This window comes from Solea senegalensis, linkage group LG1, assembly GCF_019176455.1.
Source record: "Solea senegalensis isolate Sse05_10M linkage group LG1, IFAPA_SoseM_1, whole genome shotgun sequence".
NCBI classification, from domain to species: Eukaryota; Metazoa; Chordata; class Actinopteri; order Pleuronectiformes; family Soleidae; genus Solea; species Solea senegalensis.
In genome coordinates, this window is record NC_058021.1 from 11,511,903 (window position 1) to 11,533,012 (window position 21,110).

At 40.4% G+C, this 21,110-nt stretch overlaps 1 protein-coding gene across 1 annotated transcript; it reads left to right on the forward strand.

Annotated features, from left to right (window-relative positions):
- Positions 1 to 1,972: 1,972 nt before the first annotated feature.
- yeats2 (YEATS domain containing 2) lies at positions 1,973 to 20,882 on the forward strand. The gene is made up of 30 exons (XM_044028752.1): positions 1,973 to 2,142; positions 2,534 to 2,639; positions 2,755 to 2,852; positions 2,971 to 3,063; positions 3,162 to 3,395; positions 3,513 to 3,631; positions 4,276 to 4,437; positions 5,823 to 5,934; positions 6,232 to 6,276; positions 6,359 to 6,518; positions 7,046 to 7,288; positions 7,899 to 8,066; positions 9,211 to 9,302; positions 9,883 to 10,068; positions 10,163 to 10,391; positions 10,652 to 10,810; positions 11,558 to 11,682; positions 12,257 to 12,403; positions 12,667 to 12,855; positions 13,829 to 14,222; positions 14,338 to 14,472; positions 15,087 to 15,212; positions 15,729 to 15,879; positions 16,177 to 16,253; positions 16,357 to 16,436; positions 16,928 to 17,132; positions 18,321 to 18,556; positions 18,661 to 18,735; positions 18,918 to 18,991; positions 19,658 to 20,882. The coding sequence occupies exons 2-30, from the start codon at positions 2,540 to 2,542 to the stop codon at positions 19,764 to 19,766; spliced, it is 4,323 nt and encodes a 1,440-aa protein (XP_043884687.1). The 5' UTR covers positions 1,973 to 2,142; positions 2,534 to 2,539; the 3' UTR covers positions 19,767 to 20,882.
- The last annotated feature ends 228 nt before the right edge of the window (positions 20,883 to 21,110 follow it).

A 21,110-nucleotide genomic window follows, 5' to 3' on the forward strand; every position in this document is an offset into this window, starting at 1 on the left:
CTTGGGGTGTTAAGAGAGCAACCCTATAAGTATGCCAGAAATTGCATGAGTGAGAAATGTTTAACATGTCATGTGAGTGTGTAAAGGGGGGGGTTGTGCGTCAGTCACAAAGACAAACATGGGATGGTGGGAGATTTCGGGTTAATCCATCCTCCAGGCATTTTCTTAGAAAGACGAGTTGAGTGTCAGGTATTTAGCAGTAGTACATGTTTCAAAGAAATCACCCCAGGCCCACCTACACTCCTTTACAGTGACATACTTAGGTTTACTCAGGAGGCCAGCAAGAGGAGGCTGAGGGCCAAAAAATCGTGTAGTTGGATAAATAGTGAGAATTTGAGTGTGTGTGTGTCTGTGAGTATTTGATGCAGAGAGTGTGACATGAATGATGATCATTATTCATTGTGTGGAAACTCAAAATGTTTGCTTTTGATAAGATTATTCCAGTGTATTGATTTTTATTTTTTCTCATTTGCATGCTGTGGTGATTTGTGGGACTGTTTGTTGCTGAGGTATTTTGACTCCCACATGCAAATGGCATGTCTAAACGGAACCTCTGAAGAGCAGAGTGTTAAAATTTGATTTTAACCCAAAATGGATTTGATTTTTTCCCCAAAGGTGACTGTTGGAAAAATGTCAGTTTGTGCATGCAAGAAGGTGGCTTTAACCTGTCAAATGCAGCATGTGCCTTCATAAAAATGTGGGAATTCAATTTGATCGTTATTGTGTGTATGGTGTGATGTTTTAATGCCATCTTTTCCTTGTTTTTTTGTTTACTGCAGTATGCTAAAATGTAATGGTTGACTTCTGTAAGAGAAATAATAAAGTTTTTCTTTCTTTACCAACATTTATGTCCTGTCATCTTAAAAAAATAGTTTCACAATGAAACCATAGATAGATAAATAGATAGCATTACACTTCATTTAAGTACTTCAATTGTTGTCATAGAATCAAGGGGACCAATCACTCTGGTTGGGTTTGTGTTTGACAAGAAAGCCATCACACTATTTTAAGCTGGGGCCGCTTGTGGTGCAATAAACACTCATGATGCCCATTTGTTGTGTCTGATGTTCTTATTTATATTGTACACTTCATGTTATGATTTAGTTTAACCAAACCCACAAACATTCCTCTCTATGATTCTTGGGGACTCAGTGTCTCTACGCTAATGCAAAAACAATGTCGCAAGAACACATACCAGAAAACTTTGTATATCATTCATATAACAGCATACATCAATACAGCTCAATAGACATGTGGTACTGTCTGCATACCATCACTATGCACCCTCGCCAATCACAACACTGTCATACAGAGAAATGTCTAACTATGCTGGTCTTCATATAAGTCAGATATAACTGAACTTGTGAATTAACCCACTTTTGAAAAGCATATATATTCATAGAAAAAAACTTGAAAACAAAAATAGCAATTAAAACAGACTTCAAAAACCTTTTTAACCTTTTGATTGTGGGCAAAACGAACCATTTACTATGTTACTTCTAAGGGGTATGAGTGGTGATGACTGAGCTGGACAGCTGCAAGAAAACTCAATAATGACAAGGTGTGTAAAATGGATCCCACATGTTGACAAGTCTGTGCTTACTATGTGTTTATGGTATTTCCTGACAGTGCTTTAACCAGCAACATTTTTAGTGGTACGACTGTAGTCATTGCTACTACTCATACTTAAAAGGCGTGGACTGTTATGTGTGTTGTCACTGCATTCACAATTCTGCCATAATCATTATTGCTCCAAGGATGTCCACTCATCACTCAACTCCATTAGGCCATGCACAGTATTTTCAAATTATGGCGGATGTGTTTAAATATAGTTCCATTTGCAATGGGTTGATGTCATATCGTCACCATTATTTTTCATCATCATCCGACAGGTAACACAAAATGAAGTGACTTCTGGGTTCCAACACCAGAGGGTTTGTAGAATAGCAGCCCCTGGTGGCCATTCAGCTAACGTGCAAAGCTAACGCTCCACCATTTAGCCCACCTGTCCACCTCGAGATTTAGCAATTTATCAAACATTAGTGTGTAAAGTTGGTGCTGCATACCGCAGGGGATATGCCCTCATTGAATTAAAACACACGCCTCACAAAGAAACGTTGCTCCACTGTACAGAGTAGCCCCGTAAGTCTGCATTTTGAACCAATTGAATCTGTGTGTACAAATGTGTGCTAGCGCTAGCTAAGTTAGCAAACAAGGGTAGCGGTTGCTAAATGTACACGTTTGCCGGCTTCGTGGACGTTAGGCACGGAACGATAACAATGTGAAACATAGCTGCATGTTTACTGTTTTAGGTTATGTAGCTCACTTGCAAAGTGTCTTTTAAAAATCACATGTTAACTATTGGAAGCCACATGCTAGGTCGTAGATTGCCTGCTAGCATCACTGGATAGCTAGGTGAGGCTAAAGTTAGCAGTGGGCAAGCTGAAACCTGACAGCCTGTGCTCGCCGGTTAACTCCAACTATAATCAAAGCTGGTCAAAGGTTTCCAAAAAAAGTACTTTTATTTTTACAGGCAGACATGTCTGGAGTTAAAAGGAAAATTGAAGGCATCGATCCTGACTATGAGGACATTTCTCTTGTGCAAAATAGCAAGAGAAACAAAGCCGTTGAACATAATGGTAAGTTAAGTTCGTGCTTTAAACTCTGAAACAGTACACCTGCATTTACATGCTGTGATAGCAAACACTCATTACTACAAATTGATGTTTATCCACTGTCCATCTGTACTAACAGCTAGGGAGGCAGCAGTACAGAAGATTGACACCATAATCAGAGAGCAGTTTTCTTTGGAGATGAAGAGCAAAGAACACGAGATAGATGTCATCAGTCAGGTACCTGGAGGATACAGTGCATTGTCACACACAAAAATATTTACTTGAGCTGTGTCAATAACACATATTGAAATTGAGTTGATACAAGAAGAAGAAATTATGTTTTACTGATTTGCAGCGACTCAATGAAGCCAGGAGGATGATGGACAAGCTTAGGGCGTGCATAGTTGCCAATTACTATGCCAATGCTGGGATGACAAAGCTCACAGAGGTAAACTTCCTAATCCTGGGGTTCTTTATATTCATACTTGGCTGATAACTAACCTCCAGGCTCAGTAACCAACCAGCACTGTGTCTCCTGTGTCTTAGCATGGTTCTAAGAGTGACCCTGCAGTGCTGAACCATCCAGCCATCCGTCGTTTCCTTGAGTCCCCATCCCGTTCCTCTTCCCCTCTCAACCAGGGTTCTGAGACTCCTTCTTTGGCTCAGTCAGAGTCCGAGTCCCTGTCACAGCAAGGAGAAGGATCTGAGAGGGATGTAGAGGGAGCATGGAGAGAGGATAGCAGTAAGCAGGAGCGCAGACCTGGACGTAATACAGGCAAAGTGAGTTCAGCTGATGACAAGCATTTTGGTTATTTGATAAATGAAGAAGTAGTTGTCATTATTACTCTGGTATTTTTTAACCTCTGATTTAACTTGCAATATTCTTGATTCTTGAAGGACACTTTTGGTGTGCCATCATCTGTGGGAGCAGATCAGAGGGTGACTTACCACTCAACTGGAGACGAAGCTTCTAGACTGTATGCAAAGAAGACAATCGTAGTGGGGAATGTATCCAAGTATGTAACCAAACTACAAATAGGTTTTATTCACTCTGTCATCTCTCAGTCTTAGTATGTTGTAGCACAGGTCTTTCTCATTACAAGAGCCATTCACTTAAATTATTATCATTAGTAGCCTGTTGATTTGAATTATCAACAATTTATGTTAATGAAACCTTTCAACTGAGTTATAAATCCTTAGTGTTAGCCAGGTAGTTTTACTGGAGGTGTTATTATCTCTGGTATGTAAGTTACGTTTTTGGACAAGCTTAAAGAAGTAAATGATAGATTTTGATCACATTTTTCTGGGTTATTGCCCAGAGAAGAAATTATTAGATTTTGATGGTGATCCAGTCACAGAAATAGGAGTGACCTTAGCATAGGTGTGCATTCTCTGGTAGTACATGAAGTTAAAATTACATAAAACACAAAATAGATACTGTTTCTATAACTCTAACCTGATTGATGGGGCCCATTTGTGTGTACACTTAATGTCTCTGAGGTTTAGATGTGAGACTTACATTTCACACAACAGTCACACTCTACTCATTTACTCTGGAAGATAAATTAGATGAGTTTTTAGATAATTATATCTTGTGTCCAATGAGGCAAGTTTTTTTACTTCAGTTGAATGCATGTCTTTTTTTGTCCTTATCCCTCAGATACATTCCCCCTGATAAGCGGGAAGAGAATGACCAGTCTACCCATAAGTGGATGGTGTATGTCAGAGGCTCCAGGAGGGAACCAAGCATAGACCACTTTGTAAAGAAAGTCTGGTTCTTCTTGCATCCAAGCTACAAACCCAATGACCTGGTGGAAGTCAGGTTTGTTCCAGTCTATTTTTCTTTCTAACATCTTAGACACGCAAGGAAGCAAGCAATAAGCACTTCTTAGTCATGCACCCTTGTTCTGAGATAGGCAGGGCTCCACTCTTGTGGTAAATATTAGCACTGGGTGCTGTTTTATAAGGTAACCTCAGGCAACAACAATAGGTAGACACACGCAGACAAACTTGTTCCTCTAAGATTTGTCATGGTTACTCATTTACACAATGTTTACTCCTAACTATATTTATTACTCTCGGTTAGTAGTTCCCCCTCCTGTTGCCACACAGTCTTTAGGAAGTGAGGAGTTAAATTTAAATAATTGCTAATGTGGAACAGTCTTACTTCATTATCTCCTGATTATTAATTCAGGATAACTTTAAATAACCACTTCAGCTATCGCCTGATTGCTAGCACATTCTTTTATCCTCAGATAAATACTGCCCCCCTGTGGATATTTAACAATTCTGATCTTTGAGACAAAACCCCACAGCTGAAAGTAAAGACTTGGCTAAAACCTTTCGGCAATTATACACGCATGTTATTAGGTGGAGTCCTTAGTGTCATTTAGTACACAGTGACTCAGAATAGAAGTCGACATCAACATGACTAATAGTGGACACGCCTAAATCATACACACAGTGTCATTTTGTTGAAAAAACATGTGCGTTTGAGGCCTTGTTGCTGGTTAAAGCGTTGAAGTCTGTGTATATAATTTCAGCATGTCATTGTGAAAAAACTCTTGAATCTTTGAGTTCTTTAGTTGAAATATTGAGTTTCTACTCCCCAAATCTGGCAGTGGATGAAAGATTGCTGATGGTTTCATCAGTCAGCAAGTCTTATCCTGAACTGTAGCCTCCCAGTAGTTTCAGCTGACAATGCGTTCATGTTGCCGTAGCAGCCGCTCTACAGCAGTGAAGCTCTGTGATAATAGTCTGAATGAAGATGAGATGAATGAAAGGATAAACCAATGCTTTGTATCATGTATAGGGTAAACTTAATAGATGTTTAACCTATACATGTCTGGTTCCGTCAGCCATTTCTTCCTGTTAAAAGGGAGGGGGTTTTTCTCTCTTTACTCATTGTGTGAACTGTTGGGTTTCTCTTCTCGCTATTCAATTTTGTAAATGTTTTTGTCTTACTATGTACAGTGCCTTGAGATAACGTTTGTTGTGTTGTGATGTGAAATAAATTGGATTGAATGTATAACACGCATCTATTCACACATCCTTGTCAGATTAGGGTCTGTTATGTGAGGAAATCAGACATCAGAGTGAGAGCTTAGTTTTCTTCACAAACTCTTTGTAATTTGTTCTCTCGTCTCGAGGTCCTGAGGTGTATTTTAATGACATTTCATGAGGCCTTTTGAACATGTCTGTTCTCAGTGAGCCTCCTTTTCATTTGACACGTCGTGGTTGGGGTGAGTTTCCTGTGAGGATCCAAATCCACTTCAAAGACCCTCGCAACAAACGCATTGACATCATCCATCAGTTAAAGGTCAGCACATCATCACTCAGTTAGTTGTCTTCTTCTGACTGATATACAGTATTTTTCTGAATGCAATTTGTCACCAAAATTATGAGATTTAGTTTAGAGATGGTGGAAAAGTAGTGCATTATAACAGGTTTATTGTGCAGAACAATTCAATTATAAAATGGAATATAAATTGCTGGTTATTATCTTGAAGCTTTTACAATTTATAGGACTTTGTAAATGTTATAGTTATAGCATAGTTTACTTTGTAACCTCAACAGCCTTAAAGGTTTTTGTTTTTGTCTTTTTATTTTCCTACAGTTGGACAGAACATACACTGGGTTACAGACCTTGGGAGCAGAAACTGTAAGTTATACATTTTCACTCTGTTCCCGCAATGACTTGTTTCAGTGCTTTAATCTGACGATGAGTTGTTTTTTTGTTCCAGGTGGTTGATGTGGAGCTCCACAGGGACTCTCTTGGGGAAGACTTTATCCCTCAGTCCACTTCATCCAAGGTGACTCACAGAGCAGCCAGTCCTACCTACCTGGCCCAAAGTTATGGACCCTCCACTTCGCCCATGCCGCATGATGTTGTTCTAGATAAAGGTATATCAGTAACAGTTCAGTTCAAACGTGAACAATCGGGGTTTAAAATGTTTTAAAAATTTGGTCTGCATCTTGGCTATGTAGAGGGGAAAATGTTCATGCATTTGTTTGGCTTCAAGGCATACAGACATTTGGTGAGAAACCAAATTTATTTGATTATATCTTCAAGATAAACCGAGTCCTCACTCAGAACTTGTCAGTTTATGGGGACTTGTGGTGTGTAGGCACATTTTAACACCACAGGTCTTTGATTTTGAATTAGTGAAGTGCAGATTGGCTCTGACAACACCCGTTATTGCATGCACAATTTAATTATCACCTGTACCATTTATTTCCTTTTAATATAGAGACTCACCCTCACATATTTCTACCAATTTATTATTTAAGCAATATTTTCCTCATCCATAGTGAATTATGAGCCCACGTGCAACTCATCTGCTTTTAATCTGAAATATTAATTTCTATGACCCACACTGGTTGATCTATTTGAGAATAAATTTGATATAAACTCTTATATTTCCTCCCAGGTTTCATCAAAGCAGAGATGGGGAGACATGCAGGGGGACATAGTTCAGGCCTTACTGCTGGTGAGCGCACTCCAACCCGACCAAAAGCAAGTGACAGGATCGCCCTGGGTTCCCATGGCAACTCGGCCTTCCAGCCTATCACAGCAAGCTGTAAAATTGTTCCACAAGGACAGCCACCAAGTCCCGCTGAGTCTCCTGGAAAATCATTCCAACCAATCACCATGAGCTGCAAAATAGTCTCAGGTAACTATCTAGTGGCTCTAAGTGGTTTTTAAAGTGTTTGCATACAAACTCTGTTCTAAATAAGAAGTTGGACTCATTTTAATTTAATAAAACAAGAAGATTAAGTTACACTACACACTTTCTCCTGATTATGATTTAACTGTCGAAACATTTTTATGAAGGTAAAAAAGTTTGAAAGTAGTGGAATTTTGGGAAACCAAATTCATACACATTTATATAATGTTAATACATACATGAATGTTTATGTTTGAATTTCATGAGCTCCACCGTTTTTCACAGCAGATATTTTGACAGGTTGCAGTAGGAAACGCACTGCTGGCAGAGGTCCACTTAGCTTCTTTAGTTTCAGGGTTAATGCTGGCTCTGTGACAATGTACTGACGTACAGGAAGTGAACAAAGCCACCATGATGTCACCCGTAGCACCTGTGTTTTTCCTTCATGTCAAAATGTCTGCTGTGAAAAAGGTTGGGCTAAAGTTTGGGAACTCCTAATATAAACTGTATTAGATTTAAAGGTTTTTCTTTTATTTGCTTATTCAATGATGCATGGTCCTAATATTATCTTTCTTTTGAATTTTGAAGTTCTATTCTGTGTTAATTTATTTGACAGGGTCTCCAATCTCCACCCCAAGCCACTCCCCACTGCCTCGCACACCCACCACATCCACCCCTGTCCACAGCAAGCAGAACTCTTCATCAGTACTCAACAACCCTTATATCATTGTTGATAAACCAGGCCAGGTGATCAGCATGGCCTCCTCTTCCTCTGCCTCCACAGGTACACGTTTCCCACTCAATTTCAAAGTGGTACTTGATATCAGATGTAAAATCAAGACACACTGACTGAGATGCCTCATAGAGTCAGTTTGTTAGCAGGAAGTTCACAGACATCACCTGAAACCAAGCTCCATTCACTCTGATGTTTTAAATCAAGTGGGAAGTATGGGCTAATTCTCCCAACAACTTTAATTCAATTGGTGTTGTTTTTCCAACCACGGAAGCCATTCTTAGTCTATAGTTGCCCTTCCAGGATTTACAGTAAATACAGCTGTGAAGAATATACTGCATAACAGAACTATTGATAAATGGCATCCTCCACGCTCCCCTTTTTCTTTTTTACTCTCTTATTAAGGTTGATCAATTAATAACCTGTGTCAGTTGCCACTGTCCTCTTGAAATTAAATGTGTGGTAGTGCTTTATCACATTTGAAATTGTTTACACAGTGAATCAAATTATATCATAAATCTAATTGCAACTGCAATATCTGTAAACTTCAATTTCGATATTTTTCTCCTCTTCTTTTTTGCCATTTTCTCTAGCTCACCAAGTTTCTTTTGTTCCCATTTTACACTCATAAAGTGTGATGAGTCAGCAAGGTGACTGCTGTATGCAAGGTTACCATGGTGACTGAGCTGCTGTGTTTCATTGCCACATTCGGTGGATGAGACCCCACACTCGTGTCACATTCTGTTATGATCTGTTTGGTTATTTGCAAAGATAATAAGTCAGCCTGAGCAAACGCATGCTTCATGTGTATGATATCCCATCATGGAGCAGAATCATCACCGAGTCTGATGTGTTTCCCACATCAGCAGTGTCACTTCAGTGTCGAGCAATGTTTTGTCAAAGTGGATGAGGCTCTTGTGGGTGTTGTAGCTGATTCACCAGTCCGACGGTGAAATATATTAAAATGTGGTATGTAGCAAGCAGTGCTTTTGCAGTGCTCAAGCCCGACACCCACACTGAGTAAACCTGCCAAAAACCTTGCACCACTGTGACCTTGATATTCATGGAAAGAATGGCAGGAACTGTAGTGAGCTATCATCAGTCATTGACTTACTGTGTGTGTGTGTGTGTGTGTGTGTGTGTGTGTGTGTGTGTGTGTGTGTGTGTGTGTGTGTGTGTGTGTGTTACTCCACAGGAAGTCCCTCAGCTAAACAATCTGTGGCACAAGGCACTCGTTCTCCAGCCCCTAAAGTTCATACTGGCACCTTGCTCTCCTCGGGGATGAAGGTGAGTTGATGGTCTTAATGTTTGTTTAAGTTTTGAACATGACCGTTAAAACATGGTCTGTTTAGTCCCTTCCACTGAGAATGCATCATATCCCTGTAGTGTCTGTATCTTTAGCAAAGCAATGTGGTATTAATAGTAGGCCAAGGTGCTTCTTCAGCAGATGCGAGTGCCTTGGCAAGCTATTTAAATGGGACATCATGCTGAAGATGGGAGGGTATGTGGGGAGCTTTGCAGAGACAGTTGTACACTTCTATTTCGCTCAGATTGTCTATACCCCAGTGTAAATCCCGCTTGTTCATTATCCCATCACCATTCACAAAGAGTGAAGTATAATTTGTGTTCTCATTAACTCAGATTCTACATTTCATCTGCCCCCGGCATCTTCTGTAGTACTAAAGGCCAGGACAGATGGATACAGATGGGAATATATCAACATCCCTTTGATGAATAAATGATGATACTTTTAACTAATCTCTTCTCACTGATTGCTATCAAAGAATACGGGGATTTAAATTTCTGTTTGAAAGCACTGTGCTCTTGTTACAATCCACCTATCCAAGTGCACTCACTTCTTGTGCAGGTTATTATCAAACAAGAGCCGGGAGAGGTTTCAACACAGCAACAGCAAATGGTTTCCACAGTAACCAGCCAGCAGCAACCTGCAACTACAGCAGCCCACCAGTTTGTTGCAGTGAAGGGAGGTCACATGATCTCTGTGTCAGCCCAGAAGCAGGCAGCAGGGGCCGCAGGGGCCACATCAAGCAAGGTCAGTCTCTGTGGCAAATGCCCAAAAAAAGAAGCACAGCAATAATTTACGTGTTTCATTCAGAGGGTAAATATGGTACTTTTCTCATTTCTAGATGTTAGGTATTCCCGTAAGCTCAACGCTTCAGTCCGCCGTGAAACAGGTAGCTATCAGCAGTGGACAGATCCTGGTCGCTAAGGGCAACCCCTCTGTCTCCAAGGTGATGGGCGCAAAGCAAGTTTTGGCTCAGGGAGTCGCTAAAGCCATCATGAGTGGAGCCAGCGGCATCTCTGGTCAGCAAGGTGCTACCAAGGCAACTAGTGGTTCAGGAGGCAAGAGTGGAGGTCAGAGTTCAAACATACAGGCATAGATAATGAACTGCACACTTGAACTGCACAGCTCATTGATATGACATCATAATCAAGGTTTAGACATTTGCCATTGTTAAACAGATCTACTGAATGTTAAAAAACACAATTTATATTGTTGTTTGGGTATGTCTCCTAATTGTTGTTATAATGCAGTAGTGATTTACAATACACTGTAATCTCATTTAAAATGGTGACAATTTGATTTTGATGTTGTTGTCTCTACATACCCACAGTGATGGCTACTCTTCAGCTCCCAGCCAACAATCTGGCTAATCTGGCCAATTTACCACCAGGCACCAAACTCTATCTGACTACCAACAGTAAAAACCCATCAGGGAAGGGAAAGCTGCTTCTCATTCCACAAGGAGCAATCCTCAGAGCCTCCAGTGCAAGTAAGACCTGCATCCTTCTGTCACATATGTGAAGATTATAAGTTTTTAAATGACAAAATATGTTCATTTTACTGTTTTGGCAACAAAGCACATGATGTAAACAATTTATGTTGATCTTATGGGATGCTTGAGGGGGCTTCTTTTTTTTACTTTCATCAGACATGCTGCTGAAATATAGCCTATTAGTTTAGCATCATGAGGTCTCAAAACAGTAAATGGTAACACAAAAATATTCTCAGTTTACTCAAGGAAAAATACACATGTGATTTACCCAAATATCAAGTTCTCAAATATTTACAACCTCCACTTTAATGAAAACAAAATCACAGTGTTCACTTTGGGTATATATGATAATGTGATGTCCATGTGAGTTTGAGTGATTCATCTTGCACCTCCTAGCAGGGATAGACCCTCATACATTTCTTTTCTAGGTCTGGTCATTGTAGTTTTATGTAGTGGTACCAAACTGAAACAAATATTTTGATTGTGTAACACTACCACAACTCAACTTCTGTCAAATTGTAGTGAGATTAAAAAGATTGGGACTTAAGCAACATTACACAATTTGTCTAAAATATAAAATCTACAGCTGTTAACCAACATTACTCATTACTTTGGGATCATTTATTGTAATAAATGTGCTCTTTCTTAGTTGTTACAACTCATGAATAGTAGATTATGGATCCTTTAGGATAAAGAAAACCACAATTGTTCAGGCTGATGTGTATGTGGCTGTTTGTAATTTAGGTCAGCAGTCCCAGAGCAACTCGTCAGCAGGCACGGGGGGCTCTCAGACCCCCTCCTCTTCCTCTTCAAGCAGTCTGCCTTCCAACTTGTCCTACACATCCTATATCCTAAAACAGACACCGCAGGTAGGTAAACGAGCAGTTATGTCGTAATCCAAAACTTGGTATAACAAAATCCTGACTCTGGATCCATGTCCAGACCACCAACAGAATCTGATGATTTTTCTTTGGGCCTTAATCTACATTTACAGTTATGTTGGTCACTGACAGACAGACAAACGTAACAGAACTTTCCCGGTAGAGGTTAAAAGAAGGTGTACAGTATACCAACGGTGTTTCTTTTTCCTCAGTGTGTGCCTGTCAGTATTGTTATTGAGAGGCTGAGCCTGGAGTGGTTTTAATTGGACACATTCATTATAGCGTCATTGATCTTTCAGTCAGTTTTAGAATAGTGCAGTCTGTGCATTTAGCCAGCAGCATAATGAAGTTGTCTATAAAGGTTTCACTGAGGTTGTATTTACATAGGTTTAAGGCACAGACCTGAGACAATGTTTTCACCAATCCTCAAGAATAACAGTGTTTCCTCACACTTTGAGAGGGAGAGAGAGGCCGTAGACCATGACTGTTCCACCAACTTTGAATTACATCAAACTGTTGGATTTCAACCTGATCCCAAACCCCCTTTGTCCAATTTACCTAGGGTACTTTTCTGGTTGGTCAGCCTGCGCAAGGTTCAGGGAAGCAAGGGGTTTCTGGTTCAGCAGGTCATGCAGCCTCATCTCCAGCAACTGTTACCCCACAGGCCATCCGGGTAACAGCTGGACAGAAAGCTGCTATTCTGGCTCAGGTCAGTACATTTTTCTGCATCCTGTTAACCCAAGTAGCAACTGCTGTGTTTTTCCACTATATTTTCTCCCACCCACAGCCCGAGTTTGAGACCCTTTTATAAGCAGTATCTGGTGTTGTCAGACTGTTCTGTGATGTAGTAAAAAGATCTAGCAAACATAATTACTACAGTTTTGGGAATTTTGCACTGCCTGTTGTTCAATATGTGTTTTTAGCAGGGGATCACTGTACGAAGTTTGGTAAAAGTTTTTCTATGATTGACAGGTGGTGGGCAGCTCCCAGGGTGCACAGGTGAAGTTGTCGGATGGCTCCGTTAAGACAGTAACGGCAGCGGCTGCAGGACATTTGTCCAAGCCGGGGACGACCACACTGAGAATGACGGGTGGAGTGATCACTGCGGCTAGCTCCACCCCCAGCTCTATCAGTGCTGCAACAGCAAGCAACATACAACAGGCTAGTTTCACAGTCTGCATGTTTTATCTTTTACTCGGGCTCAGAGTTGGTCTTTTTTTAAACTTCAACTCAAATTGCTGTACCATTTAACATGAACATCTGAAAGATTGAGTCATGCTAATTCTATTGTTTTTTCAATCATTGATTAACTGATATATTTGAACTTTTTTGTGACTATTTTTTTATAGTCAAAAAAAGCTTGAGTATCTGTGTTCTAAACAAATGTTTTTGTAGAAGAAATGAACTTTTTGTTATGCATAAAACAAGGGTAAATTCTTGATGTAGCATTTGCCACTGCACTACGAATTCATAGAAATCAGGAGCGATCCATTGTGAGTGCAGTGGCAAGGTCACTTGAGTATTTGTCAGCGAGAGCAGAACCCTAACCCGTCCATCAGCATTGGTCTGGCTTTTGGTGATTATAGTCTCAGTCACTGGCCTCATTAACTTGAGAAATGGAAACATAACAATTGCTGAGAGGCTCTAACACACAAATATGCATACAGTATGTAACAAACTAGAAAAGTAATCAGTACTCTGGCATTTGTTGATGCCACCGGTAAAGATGGACTCTCCCCGAGAGAAAATTGACCCTATTGTCTTTGGAAATTCCATAAAACCAGTGACCTGATCAGCACAACTCACCCTCAGATTTTCACAAAACCAGTAAACAAATGTGAACAGAGGCAGACACAAGACAGTTAACGCTAAGTTAACACTACAAAGTTCCACCACAATTCCCAGACTCATTTATAAGAACCCCTGTGAGTGTTAAATAACTGTCACATAAGTAAATATCAGATAATATATACATTCACTGTTGTGTAGCAGCAAAGGAGATGTGTATTTTAAGTGTACAATTGAAAAAGGACACTCGAATACATTTTTGAATGAGACGAAATCCACATTAGATGACTTAATACAACTCTTCTGTCATTGAGAGTAAAGGAATGTTTCCGTTTGTTCTATGCAGCCTGCTGAAGGTGTAAAGTCTTCCTCTCAGCACCACTCACTCCTGGTAGCAGCCAACCAAGCAGCGGTCATCAGTGCAGCTAAGAGCGCCAGTGCTGCCGCCGCTGCTGCTGCTGCTGCTGCTGGTGGTGGTGGTGGCAGCCTGTCAAAGACAGCTGTGGCCACTTTGGTCAAGGGTGCTGGCAACTCTGCCACCATGACAAAGAGTGTTGTGGGATCAACAGGAGCTTTGGTAACAGTTGCCAAAGGCACTTCCAATTTGCCTGTCATCGGCGCATCCAAGGGTGCAGGAGTCGGGGCTGTGCCTAAAAGCAGCGGCGCGTCATTGGTTGGGGCAGCTTCCTTAGTCAGTGGGGTGGCAGCCGGAGCAGGGAAGACTGCTGCAACTCTCTCAGGTAAGATAATCAGGAACCTAACACTGCATCAATCACATAGTACCACATTTTTTAACTTAAGTTAACTTATTGAAACAGTTGTGTTAACTCTGTATTGAAATTGTGTTTTGTCCAGGGATGCTAAAGATCCATTCTGGAGGTTCCAGCTCTCAGCAGACTGTTTTAACCATTCCTGCTAACCAACTTAAACAGCTGGGGGTTGGCACTGGGTCTGGAGGGCTGCAGACAATACTGATGCCTGTTGGTAAAGGTGAGGTTTTATAATGATGACATGTTATGTAGGGCTGAACAATTATTCAAATCACAAAGGTGGCGGTTTTAGCATAAATGTTTAACGGCATACCTTTTGGTGTTTCCACTGCTAAAGGTATCTTGGGATCATTTTTGCATTACAATTTAGAGTACTTCATATTTTGATTCAGTGTGACATGTAGTAATACTTCATCTTTAATAATATAATAAGTGAATAATGAGCTGACACTTAAAGTATTGCAAATCAAATCGTGACGTGTCAGAAACATCCCAATAAGCTTGTTTCCATAAATCATTCAGGCCTAATCTTAAGTATCTAAAAGAGAGTAGCAGTGGTATTTGAATAAAACACAACAGCACTGTATACTGACTTAAATTAACACATGCATGTGATGTTTGCTAAATCTTGAACAATAGGTGTGGAGTTAAAAACACAATGTAAAAAAAATAGCAAACAATTTTATTCAATTTGTCTTAAGTATGACTATATAGTGTTTGAGACAGCTTCTGTAAATCCCATCATAATCCCTTCTCATTTTCCATGAACCATTAAGCCTATTTGTTTAATGGCCCATTGATCCATCCTAAGTGTTTGTTTTCTCCTCTGTGTAGTCGTGTCCAAAGGCACGGTCTCCACTACTCCCTCCTCCTGCACCACCTCTGGAGCAGCTAGACCTGGAGCTTCCCCAAGTCCTGCCATCCAGGCCTCCCCCTCCCTTGCTCTGCCCCTGGCACAAGGTTAGAGGGGTCCATCCCCACTCCACCCACTCCTCTTTCACACCGCCACTCTTTTCTACTGTATTATATATTTTAGTAGGTATCATTAAAACAACAATGTTAGTTTTGGTACTGAACCTGGTCAGTTTTTATACCTAATTTTACAGATTAACAGATGATTTTTGTTTAAATATTTTATAAAGCAAGTTAAGCATTTCTTGTCTTATTATGTGTGTTAGAAGATAGTGGCTGAGAACTTTTGAGAATAGTTGTTTTTATTTAAAATTAATATGATTGTAGGTCAGGGTTCCAGACAAGGTGTAAGTAAATGTCTTCATTAGAAGCACAAATATAGTCTGTGTACACACATACAGACGCTAATGCTGCAGGTGCAGCTTGCGGTGCAAATTCTTTGAGCAGCGACTTCTCACCATTGTGTTTTCCTTGATCATGTCAGACCCAGGGTGTGAGTTAAATGAAAATGAATCTGTTTCTCTCTGCGTCTCCCTCTCTGTCTCTGTCTCTCTGCTGCTACAGTGAAAACAGAGCCGGGTATCGGCACAGTTGTTACAGCTGGTCCGTCTCCCCCGGTGACGGCCCCCATTCCCACATCGGCCCACGTTGCTTCTGCAGCGACAACTGTCAAGCAGGAACAAGGGGCGGATAACTCTACACATGACCTCATCAAGTAAGTGCAATAAGAAGTCTTGATGTTCTGATCACCAACATTATGTAATTAACTCTTCCATGGACAGAATATTTATTATTTGTATTTGTAAAATATACGTTTTTCTATGGTGTTAACATCTATTTTTACTTGCTAAACTAGTTGTTCTTGGTGAAGACTAGTGGAGCTTCATTACATACACTCGTCTTTTTCCCATTGCATTGTTATTGAAGGGCTTCAAGAACATGATCTCGTCCGTGTGTGTGAATATTTTGTCTCACTGCACCTGACACCTGTGATTTATTTCTTTTCCCTCAGCACTGATCACATAGAGACCATGATGCAGCTGCTGACAGCTGTGGTGAAGAAGTTTCCTCTGATTGTGCCAGAGAAGAGTAAATGAGCTTTCCTTTCATTTATATACTGGAAAATCCAACTCCATGTTTATAAGATATCGATATACTTTTTTTTTTACTTGTTTCTTTTTTATTTGTGTAGCTGAAGACTCCCATCCATTCTGTGCCTCTTCAACAGACCAGTATTATTCCTGGACTATTGGCAAGCGTAGAGCATCAGAGGTGACTTTTCTTTTTCTTTTACTTAAATGAGGGTTAAATGGTTAACATGTACATGTACTACTGTATTTACTGTGCAAATGATTTTGCAAAATTTGAGTGCACTCAACACTTTTGTCAAACATTTACAGCGTGTTGTTGTTTTTTCGGCTGTACACGTGTAACTGCTTTATTTCCTAGTTAATGGTCTCAGAGGAACAGAACCCAGTTACTCACTTTTACACTCCAGATTCCAGGATGATGGTGTCTGTAATGTCAGGGATAATGTACTATGTTCGCTGTGATCCATCTCGATGCTATTTCCTTATTCAGCAAGATTTCTGTTTGCCTCATGGTTTCCTATCTCTCCAGTAAGATGTGTGTCACCAACTGGTTTTTATCCTCTCAGTTCATCCTCATAGATTCATCTATTGCTCACCAGACCAGGTTTTACCCATCTTTTTCAAACCTAATATCAGTTTTTACATAATTTTCTTTTGCATGTTTCTGTGTAGCTTCAGCGAGCGGTGGCAGTGAAGCGAGTCATCCAAGACGTGTTGGACCGCTCGCCTCGCCTACAGGCCCTCACTCCACCCAAGACCAGAGAGGTGGTGCAGTGGTGTCGGCAGAGGGGCTACACGCCGCCTGACCCCGAGCCGCAGCGTAAAAATGATGACGAGTCCATCGAGGACATCCTCACACAGATAGATAATGAGCCCGGTGAGTTTATGTTGGTATTTTTGTGGAGAAATTGAACAAGACCTTTATATATTCTTTGGGCAAAGGCCTTGTCCTCCATGTTTGTATGGCAGCCTGCATGGACAAATCAGCCAGAATCAAAAGCTTCCTATGAAAACAAAGGAAAACTAATTCCTTACAGACTGGATCTTTTAGTGTGACATTTTGTTTTTGTTACATCACAGTTAACTTTTAAAGTTCTCTATAGCGACACATGTGGCTCTAAGTGAACTGCAGCCTCATTGCTGTTCTAGCACTCATGGGGGGTTTGATGCTCACAGTTGTTAGTGAGCGTCCTTTGCTTTGGCCAGAACTGTAAAAGAGGAGACTGTAGTATTTTTCTGACACTGATGAGGTAACTAAAGCAGCACTGTTGTCTTCACTTGGCATCGGCCATTGTCCAGTTTGGCCCGACAGGCTGAAAACTTGCTTTTTGCTTCTTATGCTTTTTTGGGGTTTCTGTTGGCATCTGTGCTGGGACCTGGTCATTTGCTGATATTAGCGGAATCCATTCTGTTTCAGTTTCTAGGTTTAGTGGTAATTAGTTCACAGTAAAAACTTTCACATTGGGACCAACGTGTGGCTTTCTTTAGTTTTTAGAAGCATTTCTTGCTTTCGTGTTACTTAACACTACATCTGAGACTGTGCTGTAGTCTTTATGTGTGTGTGTCAGCATCTGCACTAAGCAGCACACAGAATCATCAGTTCATGCAGACAAAGGAAGGATAAGAGATCAGACAGGCTGCAATTTGATAGAACTTTCTTTTTATGCTTTTTACCCCAGTCATATGGGAGCATGCAGGTTCATCCTGAGTTCAATTCGTATTAGTAAGTCTGCAGTTCATTGTAGGAGGAAGATGTGGACAGTCTCATCTTTCAAGTCATTCTATGATCTGTTCATTCATAGTCGGTTCACATATAGCCTCTTTAAATCTCAAGCTGCTCAAAGTGGATTAGTATTCCCTCTTCAGTTTTACATTTGTGTGGGTGTTGTGCTTCTGCAGTTACCAGTTGGTTCAGTGAGATTTTTCAGGTTTGCTATAAACATGCAGCAAAACAATAAATGTGCAATCTTAGCAGAGTACCGAAGCTGTCGGTGTTTGTGTTTTTGCTGCTGATGCTGCTGCTTATGTAATGCCGCGTTAAACGTCCACGCGCATGTGTCCGCAGAGTGCCCGTCAACCCTGAGTAGCTGTGACGAGCTGGTGTTGCGGCTGGAGCAGATGCAAGCTCTGCTGAAGACGGAACCAGAGGAGGCAGATGACCAGATAGTCGACATCGTCACTGTAGTTCCTCCCTGTCAGAAGCTAAAGGTCAAAGAAGAAGAGCAAGATGCCGACGCAGAGCCCAAGTTCTTCGTGGGCCCCTGTGTGTCGGCGCAGTTTGTCAGTGACACAGCTCAGCAGGTAAGAAACCAATCTGGACTTTTGGAAGGGGAAATACACACTGTTTGGGTTCTTACCTACACTGCTCCACTTAATCCATTAATTAACATTTGTGTGTCCCTCAGATTGGGGTAAACTTCCAGCCAGTCGAGGTGGAGAAGAATGTGTTTGCTCCAGTCGTCGAAGCCATGATTCTGAAGGTCAGTGTCTTTACAGGCAGGAGCAGGAAAACATGTCAGTTCACAGTTGCTCATCATTACCTTCACATTCCTTTATATCACTGTGGACCCATGAATCTCTTAGTATGTATGAGATTTATACCCACAGTATGTGTCTCACTTTGTACTGTTTCAGACAACTTAATGTTTTTGTGTGATTGTAGGCTACTGAACAGTTTTCTAGTGACATCCTGAGAGAAGCTCTGGCTGTGGCCTACACCAAATCCCCTCAGAACAGGTCAGCCTGTTTTTTTTTATTATTATTCTCTTTCAACCTGCGTCATGCTCCATTTTTTCACTCTTGTTTGTTGTATTCTATCAAGGGCTTGTCCCAACTACTAGTTAATATTCATACTATTTTTAGCAACAACAAATAATCCAATTTAATGAATAGAAATTCCATAATAATTGTTTCTGAACTATAATAATTGTTTTCTTTACAGTAAATTGTTAATCGAGTGTGTTTGCTGCTTTTTCCTCACCATTTCACAACTATGAAAGTCCATAGAGAAAATCAGTGATAATCCACTGCTGTCTCAAACATTAAATCCAAATGTGCCATATTTGGTGTTTGAAATTATTTGTTTACCTCAGTGATGCAACACCTATCAAACAAGCAGCTCCTGTGTCCAAGTGAGCTGAAATTGCTGATTTTCTTTATGGACTTGGTGCAGGAGCGTGAGCTTCTACAAATATAAGTTTCCATCCAGAAAAAATTATTTAACAGTGAGATAAAGCAGTTCCCAGCTGGCATCTATGTTATCAGTGAGAGCAAGTGTTTGCGTAACAGGCTGGTCAAGGAAAACAGCTCTACTCTCTATAATCTCATTTACTGACAAGTCTTATAAGTATATAGATATTTCCTGCACGTTATATGATGCTTAAAATCCAAACCTTTTTCTAGGGCTCCCAGAGAGATCACAGCCATGAATATCCACCAGGCAGTGAGTAGCATCCCCACCTGTGACTTCCTCACAAACGCACACATGGGTTACTTGTCGAAGGACAACTGAGGACGGTGGAACTGGCTCCGCCTACAGAGACGCGAGGACTGTGTGATGTGCGAGTTATGACGGACACTTCCACTGTCGGTGTACACACGCCTACATGTGGTCCTGTCGCCCTCAGGTTGTGCAGTAATAACTAATGTACTGTATTCGTTTAACATGATCAAAAAAGGGCTCTGCGTGCTTCGCATAGCAGCAAAATGGTAAACGTTTCTAATACTGCAAACATTTTAGTCCTAATTTATCAAGAGCGGCGGCATCGTGGGAATCAAGCTTACTTGATTTTGAGACGATGTTGTGCTCTTGCTTACCTCATAACAGGATTATTTTAATGAAGTGTTTGTAATGAAGGGTCAGGGTTGAATAAAACGTCAAGACATCCGTCACCTCCTTCAAAAGTTAATGTGATGCACAGATTTAAAAACAAGTTGGAAACACTAGTGAACATTAGAGAGCAATGTTTGTTGTTTACAAAGCAAACCTTCCCCTGATTATCCATCACCGCAAACATCTTATGACCTATTACACATATTTAATACACATATTTATAATAAAATACAAACAAGCAGGAAGTGGCTGTTTTCTGAGGCTCTTCAGAGATCGATGCTTCACATTTTTAAGTTGCAGAGCCAACGTCAGGACAGAGATTATACTGAACAAATCATTCTGTCGTCATGAATTCAAGACACCAGTATTTATCGTACATGAACCAGCTTTCCTAGTCTGTTAAAGTGCTTTTAAGTGTTCCGTTTAACAACCGTTATGTATTTATCATGTAATGTTCACATGTGTATGTGACCAATATAAAATAGATGTTTTCGAAATTCACTTTTATTTTTGTATGCAATGTCAACACCTGCAAAACTGTGAGTGAGAGCGTTAATGAATTTGATGGTAAGTGAAGTGTGTGTGTGTGTGTGTGTGTGTGTGTTTCGTCAGCTAATCTTCTGATGGTGAGTCTGTTTCATGTGGAGCTTTGTATTTTGTTCATGTGTTTGGGCTGAATGTTTGTTTGTGATGCCTGTTAATCCACTCGAGTGTAAAAAAAAAAAATGCAGATAATTAATATTCTTATAATAAACGGAAAACAACTGAGGTTGAATCAATTACATCAGTAATCAATTACATTTGTTTTGTTTTTTTTAAAAGAAGCACAATCGCAGTAAAAAAAAAAGACAAACCAATCAGGGATTGTTATGAAGGTGAAATTAAATTTAAACCCTCAACCTTTTGTTGCATGTGACCATGGAGATTGTTTACGGTTTTATGGAGTCTCTATTAAAATTATGGTTATTCTAGTTTTCAAAAAGAAGTATTTGAATATTTTCAATTTAACAGGTAGATACTATT

Excerpts from the sequence above, each read along its gene's own strand:
- yeats2 (XM_044028752.1), top strand. The coding sequence starts at position 2,540 with ATGTCTGGAGTTAAAAGGAAAATTGAAGGCATCGATCCTGACTATGAG. Across the intron at positions 6,519-7,045 it reads TGATGTTGTTCTAGATAAAG|GTTTCATCAAAGCAGAGATG; the intron begins GTATATCAGTAA and ends ATTTCCTCCCAG. Across the intron at positions 8,067-9,210 it reads CTCTTCCTCTGCCTCCACAG|GAAGTCCCTCAGCTAAACAA; the intron begins GTACACGTTTCC and ends GTTACTCCACAG.